General features: G+C 37.9%; 1 protein-coding gene across 3 annotated transcripts in view; it reads left to right on the top strand.

Annotated features, from left to right (window-relative positions):
- The window catches only part of PRKD3 (protein kinase D3), a 51,519-nt gene that overhangs the window by 25,516 nt on the left and 6,825 nt on the right, over nt 1-19,178 (top strand). For all 3 annotated transcript variants that reach the window (XM_064708781.1, XM_064708782.1, XM_064708783.1), the window contains exons 7-14: nt 3,629-3,706; nt 5,667-5,850; nt 7,446-7,569; nt 10,410-10,487; nt 12,126-12,402; nt 15,510-15,562; nt 15,939-16,011; nt 18,972-19,078. In XM_064708781.1, the coding sequence (XP_064564851.1) occupies nt 3,629-3,706; nt 5,667-5,850; nt 7,446-7,569; nt 10,410-10,487; nt 12,126-12,402; nt 15,510-15,562; nt 15,939-16,011; nt 18,972-19,078 (974 nt within the window). The remainder of the gene's footprint in view (nt 1-3,628; nt 3,707-5,666; nt 5,851-7,445; nt 7,570-10,409; nt 10,488-12,125; nt 12,403-15,509; nt 15,563-15,938; nt 16,012-18,971; nt 19,079-19,178) is intronic.

The following is a 19,178-nucleotide window of genomic DNA, read 5'->3' as shown; positions in this document are numbered from 1 at the left end:
TCCCGCTCCGGCGCGAATTCTAAAAAACAGTGAAACACGCAGCAGGAAAGCTAAACTAGAACGCTATGAATTCTCGTCTGTGGGGCTGCGCAGCCAAAATGCAAAGGCAAAAAAGGAACAGAACTCGCGGCAGAGTCTGTTTTTGAGCTTCTGCTCTACCGAAAGCAGAGATACTCACGTGAAATGGAAGCTGTAGGCTGGGTACAGGCAGGCAGGTCTCCACCGGAAAAGGACCTCTCTCTGGGTGCAAGAGAGGCTGCCCTTTTCTCCCTCTGGAAAATCTGTTCACCACAATGAAGCAGGGCTTTCCAAAGGCGCCGAACAGTCCACGAAACTTTTTCTGGGAGTATTCCCAAAGTCTCTAGCTGGGAGTCTTGAAGCCAGGCTCCTTTCAGCTGGATGCACGGCTGGCAGAAGCTTCTCTGAGGAACTGCGAGTCCTTTTTCGGGCTGCAGAGTCGAGCCACCCACAGGGACGCCAATATATTGGAATATGTATCCCAATATAACCAGTTAGATGGTGCCTAGGCCAGTTCTGACCTTCGCTGCTTGGCCAGAGGCAGCACTGTGGTGTTTAACCCCAGAGGTACCTTGGCTGGCGGCAAAGTGCAGCGGGGCACAAGACAGGACTCCGTTCTCCTCAGGAGAGAGCTTCTGGCGATGGTGAAGAAAAGAAGGGAGCGGATTCTGCTAGAAGGTAGCCAGATGTTTATTCCATGAGTACAGATACGTCTGCACTGGGCCACTGCTGGTAACAGAATGAAGCCGCATGGTCTCATTCACATTTTAAGCTCAGGACAGGGGAAGGGGAGGGGACAGGTGAGTCACCAACCAGGTGAAGGGGCAGGGTCTCAAGGTACTAGGGACACCTATCACACGACGCCTTGCTGGTATGTTAGCCTGATTGACAGGGCACACTCAGCGAGGGGCGAGGGGGAAGGGAGAAGGTAAAACAGGATATTGCAACACACCACAACAGGCTGTATACTGCAAAATAGGGACATGTAAGTTTTGAAAAATGGCATAATTTTCAGAAGATCACAGCAGCCCTCATTTTCATTGTAGTAAGCTGTGCATTGTACATTTTTCTGAAAAATAAGATTTAATTGTGTAGATTGAAAACACTGTAATTCTAGAAGGATAATTATGAATTAATAAAAATGGGAAATGCTTCCTTTTGTTCAATATCTGTATTTTAGACTGATCACTAAGGAATCTGAGTTTTCATTGTATTTTAGTACAGGATACTGATTATTACCTTTTGGAGATAGGTGCCTGTGCTGAACTTGCATGGTTTTTATGTAGCAAATGTTAACATGCATGGCTTCAGTTCTCAGGCTCTTCCATGTGGTTTTCTAACGTGATCTCCTTCTGGCATTTTATTACTAGTTAGTGCAGATCTGTGGGCTTTGCAGGAAACAAAAGTCTAGTAATGAATCATAAATATTAATATGGAAAGGAGTTTCCATTTCTCTCATGTGAGTTTGTCAAACGGGATTATCAAAGGTCAGCTTTTTGAGACTGGTCACTTAATACATTTTCAGTTTGCTTTATTGAAGGAGAGAAAATATTGTAAGCTTACAGCTGTGTTAACTTTTTTTTTTTAACTAGTAATAGTGCTGTTGCATGTGAGTAAGGAAGTAGTTTTATTTTTCATTTCTGTTGTTATTTGCAGTCTTTGTAGTCTGTTTGAAGTCTGCATCCTGAACTGGTTTTGATATTTTTTCCAGTCAGTGTGTCTCTTGGATACACATGATACAAAAATAATGAAGCCTGAAAAAGATGCCTTGTGATTTTAACATACAGATGCTTCTGGCCGTACACAGCATATGACTGTATCCAGCTGAACAAATGGGGCTACCACATCAGTTTCAGGGAATTGAATGGCACTGGATAAAAATATTATTTGTATGCATGTTGTAAGCATTTATGCATGGAAAACGAGCCTAGAGAAATGCCATATATGTGTGCAGGACAGAAATAAGTGTCTTAATAGGCCTCCATTTATGCAGTAAGATCCTATACTTATTTTTAATATACCAGGAACTGATATCAAGCAGTTCAAATTTTTTTCATACTGACTTTTCTTACAGATTCTTAAGGTTTCCCACCAACTTCCTTGTGCACATTCACAAAGCTTGGGGTGTTTTAGTAGTTTTATGTTTCTGATTACCCGGAAGAGCCCTGGATTTCTTGATTTAATTCATTGCTATTTGGGCTCTAAGGATGATGTTTGGGATGCTAAGGCTGTATTTGTGGTAATAAATTAAATGTGTCCAGAAACATTCCCGGACACTGAGGTCAGCTGGGACAGAATGACCCGTGTTCATGAACAAATTTTCTTAGCATCCCAGCCTGGGTGGCTCTGTGCAGACTGCCTGGAGCAATTTCATAGGATGCTCTGGTTTATGAGCTAGACCTTGGAACTCTTTGAGATTATGCTAATGCTGTGGGCCAAAAGCTTGCTAGGAGATGTTTGTAGCTATTTACTAGACTAGAGAATTGCATGGCAGTACCCAGGAATGTTTCTGAATATAGTTTAATTTTTTAGGATAGATTCAGTCTTCTAGTTTCATGGCAGGATTTGAAATGTCTCTGTTTCTTGCAGCCTTCTCTAAAGTAGTGAAGTAATTGTATTTCATAATATGGACTGAAGCCATGGCTGTAAAATGCTGTTAATGAGTCTCCTAGGAAGCGTCTTTTTAGGCACTCAGAAGCTGAGTAATATTGTATTCTGCTCCAAAATTTGGCTCCTCTGCCACTAAAAATGGAGAGATAATGGTTTTTCTCTTGTCTGGGCTTAAAAGAAAAACACATTTAGCTTGTTTTGAATAGCAAAAAGAGGTTAAACTACCAATATGAAAACAATTGTGGGGGCAGTAGGGAGTTTTGAAATTCATGGTATTGATGGAGTTGAAAATCACAGGGATGTGACTAATAAAGGAAATTCCTGTTCATACCAGTAATGTTGTGTGCTGGACTTGGTTCAGTGGGCTGCATTGATACCTCGGGTGCAGCAATGGCACACATCCAGCAGAGATTCCATCCTGTGTCAGGCCAAATCCGGGCATAACTATTCTGTCTGCCCTGTGTCAGCAAGAAATGGAGCCTGAGGAGTCAGGCAAATCTGTAACCTGAATGAGAGAGGAACCGGACTTCAGGATTTACTGCAGAACATATTTGCCCTGATGTAGTTGTGTGATCATAGATGTTGGGTGATCAGACTCTGATGGCTGCAAGTCTTAGTTGGCTGGTGGGGAAAAATGTTAGAGATGAGACAGTTAAATCATATAGCAATGGAAAAAAGGATGTGGAACAAATGAAAGAATGGGAGAGGTTGCATCATGAGGGAAAAAATAGCTGCAGAAGAAGCTACAGAAGTAGCAAACCATTTTGTACTGGAAGGGGAAGTACTGACATAATAAATAGTGGTGGGACAAATCAACATGTGACATAAGGACAAGATTGCTAATTTCCTCCTGGAGGTGACCTCATTGGTGCTGTCTTCAGCTACATGCAAATGCATGAATCTGAACTGAAGTTAGTGTTGGAAGAAGTGAATGATAAATGTTAGTGCCTGGGTGGGAGTCAGGTTCTGATATCATGGGCTTATTTATCTGCTGTTTTAGATTGCAGATTCAACTGTCACAAACGCTGTGCACCTAAAGTACCTCGAGACTGTCTTGGAGAGGTTGTTTTCAATGGAGGTAAGATGAGAAACATGCTTTCAAATAGTGAGAGATCTTTTGTGGCTGAAAACTAAATACCTTAGTATTTAGTTCTCTCATCTCTGAATATTTGACATATTTTTATTTATCTTGCCAGTTTTTTCAGTTAAAATGAAAAAGATTCACTGTAAAACTTACACTCTGGTGACTTAAATTTTACTTAAATCAGTCTTGGCAAGTTCACTATGCTTTTCTTGGGATTACTTAATGGAAATGAAAAATCTAGATGCCACCCCAATGTACAAAATTTGAAGATCTGTTGTGATTGGTCTGCTCATTTTTCACCGTGAAATACATACTTTAAAATGTTAATATCTGAATACATATGCCATTTTTTTATGACTTTCTCATATCTTACTGACCAGAGTTAACTGAGGTGTTTGAGATAAAAGAGAAAGAAGAAAAACCCCAAGCCAAACCCAAAGAAAGAACTGCACCCTAATTTCTGGAAAACTCAATGAAGTAGGACTGCTTTCTGCATAGTCCTTGCAGAATTGAAAGAGGAATGTGCAGAATGTCCACTTTGTGGAAGAATGTTTAGAGTATTTCTGTAAGTTTTAAACCAGTGTTAAACTGATGAAATATGAGTTAGATGAGCAGATAGGGATTAAAAACTGATTGAATGGGGGGCCTAGAGAGTGATTATCAATGGCAAATAACTCCTGGTGTACCCAGGAGGCCAACAAAGGGTCCAGTTCTGCTCAACATCTTCATTAATGATCTTGATGGGGCAGGGTACCCTCAGCAGCTTTGCAGGTGACGGGGAGGACTGGCTGATATGACAGAGGGTTTGTGCTGCTATCCTGAGGGACTTCAGCAGACGGGAGAAATGAACTTTGGGGGGGTTGTTGGACCGGGTGACCTTTAAAAATCTCCTCCAACTTCAGCCATTCTGTGGCTCTGTTGCCTTGTCACACATTTTTTAGTGGAACAAAATTGATGACGTGGAGCAGATCGCATCAAACAGTACAACTTGATTCAGAGGCTTGGGCAACAGCTGTGCTAGGGTCTGTTGCCATTGCACAATAGATCCCATCCATTCATGCTAACCTTCTCCAGCTCCCAGGCTCTTTCCTGGATCTTGAGGTTGGTGGCTGTGAACAGCAATGTGCAACGTGATGTTGATGCAGCCTGGTTTTACTGCCCTTGTGATGCTAAGGTGCTAAAGGCCACAGAGTTTGTGAACTATGGTTTCATGTAATTCTACTGAAGACATAAAGAGCAATTTATTTTTTGTTCTTTCTTCCATTCTTAATTGAACTCACCCCAGGTAAAAAGCAAACTCAAAAACAACCCCCCACAAACCAACCAACAAACAAAAAAACAACCATAAAAAGGCTACAGACATATTACAGAACATATTTTTATGTCTTAATTCTTAGTTTTCCACAGTACAAGTTGTACAGCTTTTGAAAACACTAAATTTTTGCCTACAAAAAATCACAGGTAAATAAGATCTGTTCTGCTTTTCTCTTTTCCTGCAATTCCACAGCTCCCCTTTTCTTTCTTACTTTTCTTATTATGGACTACAAGACCAGGGAGAGCAGAGCTGGGTTGCTGTTAATGGAGAATTTCATTTGCACAGGAATAATTCTCTGGGTCATCTCTAGCCTTTGAAAGGTTACTTTGTCGTGATTACTTGTGGAACAGAATTACTTAATGAGATTTAGGTGTAGATTTAGGCTTTTCACTCTTTCTTTCAGAATGGTTTGTGTTTTGTTGGGTCTCTCTTGCCTTGGCATTTAGCAAAATGAATTTGATAATGTTCATTAGCATACTCTGCATCTTACAGCAAGTGTGTGAAGATTTTGTATATTGTGATTGTAATTTTTTATTTCCATAAGTGTTAACTAAAAAAAACAAAGTTGAGTTTTGGAGGATTTTATTTTTTTTTTTTAGTTGTATGTGTGAAATAATGTCTGACTTGTGTTGTTTCCAGAACCTGCTAGCCCAGGCCAGGACTTGGATATGCCAATGGAAGTTGATAGCAGTGAAATGAACAGTGATGGTAGTAGAGTTCTAGATGATACTGAAGAGCCCTCTCCTCCAGAGGACAAAATCTTTTTTATGGATCCATCTGACCTTGATGCAGACAAAGATGAGGAAGCTGTTAAAACAATCAGGTAAGTTACAAGATGGATTTCTTTGCTCAGGATATGTGTTGCTCAATATTGTGAGCAAAACGTTTCCAATTAGCCCAGTTTTATTGCTGAAAGTGTATTTTCCCTTTGGGTGTTTTTTTTTTTTTTAGCTTGAAAACACTTTGTAAAATTCTCCTATCTCAAGAAAATCTGAGACATAAATAGACTAAAAGAATATAGCCTCTTCTAATTGGAAAAAGTGTTATCCTATGACAGCTATTGAAGAAATACAACCAGATTATTAAAGCAGGATAAAACTTAGAGCTTAACAAAGCTGATGTGTGGTTAAGGTCTCTATGACTTGAGTCTAATTTAGTTGCTGTTATATATTGTGTGGATTTAAACAGCATTAGTTGGGATATTTTAATATTGGCATTGTAGTCTATGCATGTTATGCAATAGTTGGCTTTATTTATCTTGAAAGTGATGTTTCTGAAGTCTTTTATCCAATAACTGTTAACATAGTTCCTTAAATCAAATTTGATCTTTTTATTTCTCTATTATTCTGAGTAGTGTCATCCTGATTTTTTTAGGATGACACTTAGGATGCTAAGATAAGCACAGTTGTATTTGGTCAAACTAAACATCACTGTAGCTCAGGGCTTAATAGCAAATTTGTGAGGGAGAGCATATAATGATACCTTCCAACTCCCAGTGATTCATAGTTCAAGGATCTCCTGACTGGGAAGCAACAGCTACCTCCAAGTAGGATTTTTCCATTTATTTCTAATTGGATTTGAAGCAATTCAGGTTTTTGGGCATGACAGCATCCTGTAGCCAGTTCTACATCCTGTAGTGCAACAGGCCATGTTAAAGCATCCTTACTTTTTTTGTTTTGGAACCACCTCACAATGTGTGTTGACAGATGTGTCTGTTAGAGCCACATGTAGAGCTCTCCTAGGTGTAGGCAGGCACCTTGATGTTTAGCTTCATTTTCAGTGCTATTAAAACCTGTATGTTTGATTAATGGCTCTCTCAGAATATTAGAGATTATCAAACCTTTGTCTGCAGGACAGTTAATATACCTTAGCATTGATAGAATTTTCTAGTACAGCTGTGATTTAACACACTCTGGTTTATGTTTTCTTAAGTTGAAAGTTTGCTTTGATAGGGACCTTTATTAACCACAATATTATGAAGCAGCATAATCAACTTACATAGACAAGAAGAAATTATGGTTATGCTGATGTTAATTATATTTATGTGGTGTAAAATGGCATAAAAGACCAATGGTCTCAGCAGATTGTTTTGAAAGAGGATAATTTCTGTAGATGTCCTCAGTCCAGTGTGTTTCTTCTCTGTTCCGTAAGTACTGCAATACTGGCCATAGGACACCTAGTAGGAGCTCAGATGCCTTATCCAATTCATCCATCAACTAAATCTGCATGGGAAGAAAAGGTGTCTGTTCCTGAAAATTATGGACTGTAACCACAGTGTCTGTTCCTGAAAATGATGGACTAAATGCATCAAAGTTGTCTGTTCCTGAAAATTGTGGACTAAATACGTAAAACAAGTATAATTGCAGTACTGTTGTATTTTAACTTGTTCCATATTAAACTGTTGTATCTTCTTTTTAGTCCTTCAACAAGCAATAATATTCCTCTCATGCGAGTTGTACAGTCAATCAAACACACCAAGAGGAAGAGCAGTACAATGGTGAAAGAAGGATGGATGGTCCACTATACTAGCAGAGACAACCTGGTCAGTTACTTCAGTTTCTTCCTAAATTAAGTTATTTCTCTAAACTAGTGTATTTTATTTCTGATTAGAGTATAATTTGAAAGAATTTAGCTGTGATGTTCATTATAAAGAAATCTGATTCCAGGCAGAAAGTGTAATTTATTCAAAATTCTTCATGTGGTGATTAAACAGTACTTTTCCTTCTCCCCTTTAAGAAGGAAAAGCATCTCTACATTGCCTCAAATGAATTGCATATGCAGTATTTCAGCTTTCCTGAGAAAGTAACTTAGAATAATTTGTTTGTGTCATCTTTCTCTTTAGTAGTTGAACTAAATACTTTTCTCTTTTTCTGTTCTACAGAATACTTTTCTCTTTTTCTCTTCTACAGAATACTTGTCTCTTTTCTGTTCAGTTCTTTTCTATGTGAAAAGGTGGTATTCATAAGAGTATTTTGTGTACTGAAATGGTTGAGAGTATTATTCTAATGATCTAGGTGTGTGTAAATAGTTATGTGTAGATATGGGAATTCTTAATTCCTCTAGCAATTCACTCTAAGAGTTGTGGCTTGACTGTATGTCCTTGGGTAAGCAAGCATCCCCCAAAAAGACTGTGGTGTTTGTTGCCAGTGCTACTAATAATGCTACCTTAATTGAGTAGGCAAGCTACTTGATTTTTGTGTATTGAGGAGGAAGACAAGGCAAAATAACAGAGTTCCTTAGTATTGTCTGATGGGAGGAAGTGAATCAGTCCTCTTGTTTTTTGGTAGATGAATGAAAATGAGGAATTTAAGAAGTTCCCAGATCTCATGGAGAACATTATAGCATACTGAGACTGTTCATGAAAGGCAGCAGAAATACTTTTGCATTCTTTATCTCTGTGGCATCTGATTGGAGGAGGCCTAGAGAATTTAAAAAAGCAAAGTTATTTAAGTTCTGAAGAAATTAATTTGAAAGGTGATAATAGGCAGCTCTATACTGTAGTGTTTTCACTTTTTGTGATTGTCAGCTAAACTGACTGCTGTAAGTGATCTTTGTGAAACTACCTTAAAAACCATTTCTTTAAGGTACAATTTTTTAGTACCTAAATGTATTTATCACAATCCAGAATAAGTATCTAGTGTATTTTAGATATGGTAACAGCCAAGTCTACGTAAAAGTCACAATTATCAGCTGGCTCTGGAAAAACTAAGGCCAGGTAGCAGACAGAGGTGAATAGTTCTAGCAGAACTGTTCAGGGCAGACCTGGTATTCAGCTCTGATTTAAACTTTCAGTACAACCAGTATGTTTTCCCATGGACTTTTTTTTTTGTTTTGAGCCTCCCCTTAGAACAGTGATCTGATGAAACAACTTAGTTTAGTTTGATTTTCTTCATCTGTCAGTCTGGCTGCTACCTCGATGACATCAACTAAAAAGGCCAGTCAGATGAAGTATCCTGACCCAAAGGACAGTCAGCCAAACAAGATCTCACAGAGGTTCCTAATGGGAGGAGACTTCCGTATTGGGCATTACAACATCGGCTATTTCCCTTGACCGTTCCGTTCTCAGCAGTGTCAGACTGTTTCCTATTCCTGAAACAACTGGGCTTCCTATCGGTTCCAGACAGGTTCATTTTAACAGCACGATCTGCGTGCTTCTTGTGCTCCCTGATAACAAGATGTTTCATTCTTTAAAATGAGAACTTTCTATGTCATCATCTTTACTCTTTTTCTAGCCTTGGTCCCATCCTTTCTCAGAGTAGGGTATGGGGCAGATTTTGAACCCCTGAGTAAGTTACCAACCTTTTCCTTAATTTCTCTCTCCAAAGTCTTTCCTGATTCACAATTTAATAAAGAGCATATATATTGAAATGAGAGGTTTACACCTTTGGTTTCACCCATCGTCCCAGTGCTCTCTGGGAACTCCTTTTAGTTAAATCCATTTTTGATCTAGTTTTCTTTGTCTAACTCCTATAGGTTGATTTAGCTTCTCCCTGAGTGAAGTGATTTAAGCTCTGCTTAAATATGGAAAAAAAAAAGCAGCTTTGCTTTTAATATGACAAAGTTTATAAAATAGAAATATAATAGAATGATATTTCAAACTTTGTCATCCTAAGTTAGGGTTAAGGGTCTTGGTTTTTGTCCCAGAAAAATGGAAGTGGTTTTCTAACTATATGAGCGTGGTGCAAGGAAAGTATCTTACAGATACTTTGATTCATACAACCGTAGTAGCTTTCTAAAAGCTTCTTGCTTTGAAGAATATTCTTCTGCTTAAATTATAAGACAGTTACAGTTAATCCACGATACTTTTTGGTCAGGGAGATTTCTTTTTGGTGGATACTTCCAACAAATGGCTATGTAGTGTGTCTTGATTTTTTTTTCCCTCTAAATTGTTTTTTTTTTTTTTTTCATTTGAATCTCATTAATGTGCCTGTTTTGCCTCTATATTGATGGAAGAATTAAGGACTTGTTAGGCTTGCTCAGTGCTTGAACCTTGCAATATTGGTATGAGGGCATGAAGGGAGAAAGCATGACTCCCACAGTTGTCACTAAATTTGAATGACTCAGATTTTGTGCGAATATGCACCTGGAGTAAAGCCTGTCTAGTAACTCTTTTTTCCTATATGAGGTAACTCCTGTTGTCACTGCTTTTGCTGTAAGGTAAGTGATATTTGCTAGTTTTTGGAAATAATTTTTGAGCTTCTTCAATTAAGACAAAGTATTTTTTCCCAAAGTTTATTTTTTCATTTCTTTAGTCTAAGATTATTGTAGATTAATTTTGAATGATTATCACAGTAATTGAAAGCATTTTTAATTTAAATAATGAGATAGCAAAAGCCATATGAAAGGTTTATTCCTTCTGTAATTGTACTGTGCATTTTGTAGAGAAAAAGACATTACTGGAGACTGGACAGCAAATGCCTCACACTATTTCAAAATGAATCTGGAACAAAATATTACAAGGTAATTAATGATGCGTAATAATTTTGTTTCACTTGATTTATTCAATGCTTTATAGATATGAAGTCTGCTGTGAGCAGTTTACGTATTATCTCCATTTTCCCATCTCTTTTTTGAATCAAAACTGTGACCAGGTTAATTGTTGCCCAAAGCCTGTAAGTGAGAAGGATCAAGACTAACTCTGAGAAGTTGCTTGCAGCTCCTGCTCTAATTCCCTTGAGTATGTCTCTCCTTACATTTTTGCATGTACTGTTCTTCTGAATTACCTGGCATATTAAGCTTTCCTCACAATTACCAGAGAATTTCTTTGGCCGCCATTTGAATGAAGGCTAGAATTTTTTGTGTTGTCTGAGTAGTGACTGAAAGTTTGCATGCTTATGTGTTTTATTTCGATGTTCCTCAAATTCAGTTACTCCTTACCGTACAACTGAAAGTTTCAAGCAAGATTTATAGGAAAATTTACTGTATATCCTTATGTTTATATAATTTAAGCGTAGTGTATTGTCAATGTAGGGTTGTGTTTGGTGGTGGAATATTCAGAAAATGCATTTGAATGTGTAAACAGGACTTTTCCCTTTCTTGTCTTATGCCTTTAGGTGGGGGTCCAAATCTTGCAGCTTCTTCCTTTGTAACATCTCTAAGATCAAGCCTTTTCTCTGTACACCCAGCTAAACTTGCCCAGATCCTTTTCATCCCTATCTTGACCAATGCAGTCTCTTCTCAGACCTCTCTGATACTTGTATTGCCCTGTGCATTCAAAACACAGCTGGTAAAATATGTTCCTTGCTTGTTGCTCCATTACATCACTGCTTTTAGTCCTTTCACTTGCCCCTTTGCACCCCTTGTTTTAACTGCTTAGATCTGATTGTTTGTCTTTGCTGTTAAAGTAATTCACAGTTTTTGCCTTTACATTTATTTGCTCTTCATCTCAATCAGCTGCTGTCTTTTATCCTCCTAATGCCTGCCTGGTGTTCATCTGCCTGTTCACTGCTCTTGCAAGTGACATGCACCTGCACCTTCCCATGGATGTGGAATGTCCTCCTCCACCTAGCGTGAACGTGAAACCATTTCTTCCATGAGATCTGTTCTGTAATACTCTTGTACCATGGTCTTAAACTGACCAGGTAGAGGATAATATCTGTATGCAGATAATATCTGCTAATGTCTGTATTATGCTAATGTCTGTTTACCCAGAATGATTCTGACGCACAAAGCAGTGCTTATTGACTAGCTGCATCCTCTCCTTAATGTTACTGTTTCACTTTCTCCCCCACCTGCTCTTCTCTGCCTAGGCTGTATAAACTGCAAGGGGAAAATGATCATTCTCTATTTGTGCATCACTTACCCATGTAGTGGAGGTGTGTCTCATGATGAACATTAATGTAGTTTGAGTAGAAAATAGTAGTTGTATGGAGGGAACTGTGGTGGGCCTGAAAGTCTGTCTAGGCTTGCATATAGATATTCAGAACACCGGGTGTTCAATGGTCATGCACAGTTCAATTTTATTTATGAAGCTTGGTGTTTGTTTTGTTTTTTTTATTTACTTAATTTGGTTTCTTTGCAACGCTTGCAGTTATGGGTGTTAGCATATTAAAATATTATGTGCATTTTCATTTTTTAATTTCTAATATCTTTCTTCAGGAGATTCCACTTTCAGAAATTCTCCAGGTGACTCAGCCTCGAGATTTTTCACACGTGGTGCAGGGCAGCAACCCCTACTGTTTTGAGATCATCACTGACACGATGGTGTACTTTGTTGGCGAGAACAATGGCAGCGCTCATCACAGTCCGGTCCTTGCTGCCTCTGGAGTGGGACTTGACGTAGCTCAGAGCTGGGAGAAAGCCATCCGCCAGGCCTTGATGCCAGTCACCCCTCAGCCTAGCGTTTGCACTGCTGCAGGACAAGGAAAAGATCACAGTAAGCAGTGAGGTGCTCTTGTTCATGTGCTGAAGCTGCTGGTGGTAGTGATTCCTTTGGGAACAGGGCTTATTTAGGGTGAAGTACTGTCTGTCGGTTATCTGCTGAATTGGGTTTATCATTTGCCATGAGTCTCTATAAAATGACTCGGGTTTGTGGAGGGTGGGCAAATCCTTTAATCCTTTGTAGCAGAAAGTAGTAAAGAATCAGATTTACAATATGAATGCAGAGTGCAGAATTTTATTGTGGGACCACTAAGAACACATGCAGATGTAAAAAGAGAGTACAGATTACATATTTCTAATATACATAACTAAATAAATATATTCAGATTATATGCATACACTTTGAAAGAGCCAAATTTGGATTTTTTCAATGTTAGTACCTATATATGTTATGTTTTTAAAATCCTATGAAATGTCAGTAGCTAATGAGAAGAAATGGAGTTAGTGTTGCTATGTTAATACCATCAGAGATGTAAAAAACTTTTCCGAAGCTGTGGGTAGTTATAAAAAGTACCCTGTTCTTATTTTTATGCACCTTCCCTCCCTTTTTTCATCTGGCATAGGATTATATTCATTATCAAGGCTCCACTAAACTTATGTATTGTTTTCTTGCTTTTAAGACATCTCCTTGTTCCTTGCAACAACATTCATTCTCATTCTGTTTTGAGATTTATGCTTTCACTTTTTAGTTTCATTTCAAATTCCAGCTACTCTTTAATCTCCTTGCAGAAAAATTTTCTTTAGCAGTAGATTCCGAGATCAGTTTCTCTGTTTCTGATATCGGCTACTCTGCATCAGCAACAGTTAAGAGCATGTAAATGCTGCTCTGAGGTAAAGGCACTTCCTGCAAATGCAGCAATGGTCTAAAATAGTAAACTATGAAATGCCAGTACTGGCATTGGTATGTAATTACAGTGAAGAAGCATACCTGTGAGATGGTACCTCATACCTGGCTTTGTACACACATAAAATGCCACTTTTGATATGGAATTTTTTCTTTTATATATATATATATACACATACACACACCAAAACTCTTTGTTTTCTAGCACCTAAGGCTTACTGTTGCTGACAGACTTGCAAAGACACTTGATTTTTCCAAAACAAATTGTTTTTCAGATATAAATAATTACATTCCATTGACATTGGTAGGAAATAGAATTGCAGTGGTAGATACTGAGAGGAAGTATTTAGTATGTTTAGGATTATATGTAGGAGTATAAGAAACTACTGTGAGTCTGGGAGTGTTGTTTAGATACTTATAGACAACTCAGGTTGCTTTTTAAACTCTCAGAAGGCCACAAAATGTCTCTTCATCCCTCTTCTTCCTACACTTTGTGAATCATGAACTGTATCTCAAGAGCCCTTAAGATAATTAGGTTTTAATTTTAAAAAAGTCTCAAATACATGCTTTTAAATGAAAGGACCAAAAGGAGTAGGAAGATATTGCTAGCACTTGAAATACTTGCAGCAGCAGGTAATTTGTAGTGTCAAAGTGTCCACAAGGCAGAGGTAGTTAGAAATGAGGATGTCCTTCCAGTTGACCTATGGCAAAGAATCCTTTGTAACCACGTACCTGGTGTTTGGGGTGGGGTGTTTCTTTGTGGGGTGGTTCTGAGCTAAAGTGAGAGAGAAGGTAAGCTGTTTACCTGCTGTAGAATTCCTGTGGAATTGTGGCATTGCTAACTTCTTTAGAAGTGACTGCTTTTTAGCCCTTATTCTTGCACATTTCAGACACTAGAAAAATGGATTTATTTGGAAGGAATAACTCACTCTTTACCTCTGAATAATTTCTTATTCTGTAGCCATCTGTGGACAAGAGTTCAGTGTATTCTGTTAAACATTTTCAAAAACTGTATCTTTATTTTCTAGTTACCTTGAAGCAGTTTTTTGACCTTAGGAATTTTTTTTTCAAACTTCTTTGTTTTCCCTTGTGTTCTGTATGGTTACTTAAGTACTGACTCAGAGTTCATATTTCAGATGCAGACTTCAGGGTGTCTTTGAGAATTAGTAATTGTCCCTGTCTTCTCTCTGTAAAGTTCTTTGGGATAAAGCACAAGTGGCAAAAATCAGACATCTTTTTTTCTCTAAATTCTCTTTAGGATGATAAAGGCTCTTTTTGAACTGCTAATAAGTTTATAGTGTGTTTTCTAGCTACATTGTAGATGAGTTACTTCTTTTTGTTCTTTAAGTTAACATAATATCACAGAATTGTTAGGGTTGGAAGGACCTCTGGCGATCATCCAGTCCAGCCCCACTGACAAGTCAGGGTCCAGGTTACACACGAACACATCCAGTTGGGTCTGGAATGCCTTCAGAGAGACAGACTCCAAATGGCAGATGTCTGCTACTCTGAGATGCTTTACTTTGTGGAAGTCAAAAGAGAAGGGTATTTCCTGCCTTCCTTGGTTTATCTCTTCTTGCCTGTGCATCAGTGTTATTCCTGTGATGAAAAATCCATGTCAATGCCTGCTGCAGACTGGAGAATTCTTTATCTGATATGTTTACTTGGAAATTACACTTCCTGAATGTGCCCTTATGTTCCAAGGATTGATTTGCTTATATAGTTTATCCATGAAACAAGGATTTTTTTAAAATCTTATGGGCTTTATTGCCTTTTTAATTATCAGTTATTCTGTTATTTGGTTTCTTTGATTTGTTTCCTTTTCTTATGCATTTATTCTGTATATCTTGGTGCCACAGAAGATAAGAAGCCACATTCATTTGATTATGAGGGGTCTGCCTGCTCCTCTTGCCTGTATTTTTCTTTATTGTTACCAGAAATCGTTATTCACTTAACGAACTATGGTACAATTACTATTGCTTTTGGTTCTCCAGCTGTCTATTGTGTACACACTTGTATTGCTCTACTGTTTTTGTAATCAGGAATAGGACAAAAAAAGACAAATAGTCCCAATAAAACTTCCAGGGTTATTTATCTAATGAGTTCCAGAGTATGAAGTTTCTGCAACTAAAAATCATTTCACCGATTCTGGCTTAGAAGTCAGTAAAGGGTTTTTGGTTGATTTTCTTTTTTCCACTCTTTTTAGAAAAAGTCTGCCCTTTTTATTTACTAACTTAGCTTTATCTTCTTTATTGCAGAAGAATTGTCTCTAAGCATCTCTGTTTCAAATTGCCAGGTCCAGGAGAATGTGGTGAGTCATGTGCATTGTATTACAGTGATGTTTATTGACTGAGTATTACAAAGTAATTGGTAGTAGCAGTGTCTGGATGAGAAAGCAGCCCCAGAGCACTTAGGTAAAGAAGTCCATGTTATGTGTAGGAAGTTACCTACTCACCTGCCAGGGCTGTTAGTTTTTATGAATGTGTGTCCCTGCTTTTGATGCAGCTCAGTGGATCCTCTTCAGGAAAAGTTTGTCGTGTTTTCTCACTCCTCAGTGTAATTACGGTACCTTTTACAGATTTTGATTAATGCCAGATAAAATTACAGCCTAGCCAGTAATACCTAATGTGGTCCTGAACATTTTAATGACTCCTGATATTTGTGATTTCTTTTTTTTCATGCATTAGGATATCAGCTCTGTGTACCAAATATTTGCTGATGAAGTGCTGGGTTCTGGTCAGTTTGGTATTGTATATGGAGGTAAATTGCATTATGTTCCATTATGCATTTATTAAGGTAGAATGTCTGCTTGATAATATCCTTTTCATACTTACTTAGCTGTATCTAGAATGTCTAGGTGAAGTTAATAATGTTAAAAGTTATGTTTAGATTACTTTGCTGCGTGGTTCTGCAATTCTATGTACAGTATTTCTTACAAATAAATTCTTGCATTTACAGTTTTGAATATGCATTTTGTTTGTTTTGAATCAGTTTAGAATATGCATTTTTGTTTTGGCCACAGTTAAATACAAAGCAATCCAATTTGACCATGCTTTATGATTTTTTTAAATTGCAAATTCTAACACTGTGCTTTACAGTATTAGAAGTCATATATTTGCTGTCAGTTATACCTGTTTTGAATTACACCTTAGAGATGTGGCCAAAAGCAATTAGAAAAACACATAGTTTGTGGTTTGACAATATGGATGCAAACATGTTATTGACATACTTGATGCAAACAAATTTCTGTCAGCAGGGCAAAGTAGAAAGAGGTATTCTTTGCAAAGCGTGTTAGTCCTAGGTTTCAAGTCTAGTATTATCACCTAGTTTTTAAAACCTTCTGTTGCAGCATATAACTTGTTTTTAATATGTCATCACAAAAAAGAGAAATACTAGAAATGCATATGAACTCTGTTTCTATCTCTTTTTTTTTTTTTTTTTTTTTTAATCTCGTGTTATATCTCAAGTGTTGAGAAAACCACAGACCATAAATCTGGAAAGAGAGAAAAAGTCATAAGTAATGATTTACAAGTGGTAATCTTTCTGCTTCTGTCACATTTTCTTTCTAATCAGGAAGTGTTGTGGCTTTGATTTTTCTGTTTGCCAATTGTGTAGTTAGATACTTTATTACTTCTAAACTGCTTGGTGGAAATACAGTTTGGTCTGGTTTTACATCACTCTTGAAAGAGATCAGGTTTTTTGCCCCCTCTGCATTTCTTAAAGCCTAGTGTGAATCAAAATATCCTCCCTCTCTTATGAATAGAAATTAACAAATGCAGACACTTATTTTAATGACTGGGTTTCATTTTTCCTAAATTGCCTTGTAGATAAATCTCAGCTTGATGTTTTGCATGATTCAGTACTTACAAGTGCTTGTAAGTGTAGTAAACACAAAAAACTTTCATTGATTTTTTTTTTTTTTTTTTTTTACTGAATAAGAGCTTAAATATATCAGATATGCTTACTTCTTAATATAAAATCACAAGCTGAAAGAGTATGAGAGGACAGTATAAAAGACTATGGTTTTTCTGGCTCTACACACTGCTTAATTGTTGCTGGTGTTTGGAGGGGCTAGACCTGGTAACTTCGGATATTGGCTTACCTGCACCTGTGTAGTCATACTGAAATAATGGTAACAATTAATGGAAAAATTAAGTTGCTTTCATTGTTGTGGGGTTTGGATTGGGTTTTTATTTTTTGTTGCATTTTTTGTGTCCCCTATTCTTGACAAACGTTTTCAAAATTGCAAATCAAAAGTTATAGGATATAGATATCCAACTCCCTGTATCAGTGAGAACAGTTTCCCTCTGCTTTTCCTTTCAAACTTTAATTAGTTTGAAAGATCTGAAAAAAGGGAGACAGGAAAAACTACTCTTGACATTTTCTTGCTGATGTAAAACTTGCACTGAAAACTGGCTGGCTGTGTTTTGTTTAACAAAAGGAATTTTCAAACTGCTTGTCTGTTACTCTTCATGGGCAAGTTTTAGCTGTAGTCCAGCTTATATAGTTAGGTGTTTTGTTAGATGGATTGGTTTGCTTTACCTGCTTTAGCAATCTAGTATTTCCCTTCTGTGTTTTGCATCTAGTTTGTAATTGACTGTATTTGTGCTAATTTCAATATAATTTCCTTTATCTGGTGGAGTTAAGCCCCTTATTCATGATGATGTTAAAGGCAGGTGCAGTAGTTGCTTGGCAGAGAGAGCAGCTGTGGAGCAGTTCCTGTGCCCTGGCCCCAGTGCCGACCAGGGGGCAGCAGGAGAGGCTGGCTGGCGGCCGAGGTGTGGCTGGGCTCCCCACATCAGTGCTGGTAGAACCTTCTGTGCCACTTGCGCTGTAGCTGTGTGTGTCACCTCTTCTCCTAAAATGGCTTCCAAACCCTTCACTGAGTGGGCAATGACACTTTTCTTTGGTGCAGACTTACTGTTCTGTCATAGTTTAGTACTAAATGTCTCAGATTGCCCAGGCCTTGCAGTGTGTGATCCCATTAACCTCTCTGATGTGACTGAAGGGAACCAGTTGTGCAGCTGTGAAGAAGCTGGGCAAGCATGAACAGCTCCTCACTTAGCCCTGGACACAGCCTCGCTGTGTATTGCAGAATGCTTCTCATGGAGCTGATGCAGGTTGCAGCAAGGAATAATATGTGGTGCTGTCAGCATAGTGTTTTTCTTACCACATTTTCTTTCTTACCACAACCTTTTAGAGCTTTTTGATCTCAGCAGACTGCCTCAGGTGTTAAATGTGTTGCTGTTCTTTGGGGTACCTAATTGTTCTCATGTTCCCAAAGAGTATTAGGTGTGTAATTTCCTGTGCACATGGAGCCCATGAAAGTATGAAACCACTACAATGGGTGTGTAGATCTGTTTTCACTTTGGCCTTGAGTTGTTGTTGATTTTGCAGGAGAGGCAATATTCTGTGGAGCAGTTATTACTTGCTCATGTGCAAGTCCCTTGCACAAGCAAAAACTTCACCCAGTACATCTAATGTCAGTGTATGTGTACCTGACAGCAGAGTGGTAACTGGTTTAAGTTTAAACTACAGAATTCCTGTGGAGGTTGATCACTTCTTTTACTCATATACCATTTGCAATGCTAAATATAAATATGGTAATATTGTACACCTGACAGAATATACTGATTTCTTCAAAAAGGAAATTCTGCTGTAATGTTAATAGCTATGAATTGCTTCTACCTCTTGATAGCTGACACTGACTTTCTGTTTAGGAAAACATAGGAAGACTGGAAGAGATGTGGCTATCAAAGTCATTGACAAGATGAGGTTTCCAACTAAACAGGAAAGTCAGCTTCGTAATGAAGTAGCCATTCTCCAGGTATAAAAGCGTTTTGGAATCATGTTGGAGTTCAGTCTTAAATAGACCATTAATGAGATTTTGTATTGTGTCTAAGTTTTCTGAATTGATTTTTTAAATT

Source organism: Zonotrichia leucophrys, chromosome 3 (assembly GCF_028769735.1).
Source record: "Zonotrichia leucophrys gambelii isolate GWCS_2022_RI chromosome 3, RI_Zleu_2.0, whole genome shotgun sequence".
Taxonomy (NCBI): Eukaryota; Metazoa; Chordata; class Aves; order Passeriformes; family Passerellidae; genus Zonotrichia; species Zonotrichia leucophrys.
Note: the sequence above shows the minus strand (reverse complement) of the source record. Positions and strands in the feature narration are given on the sequence as shown.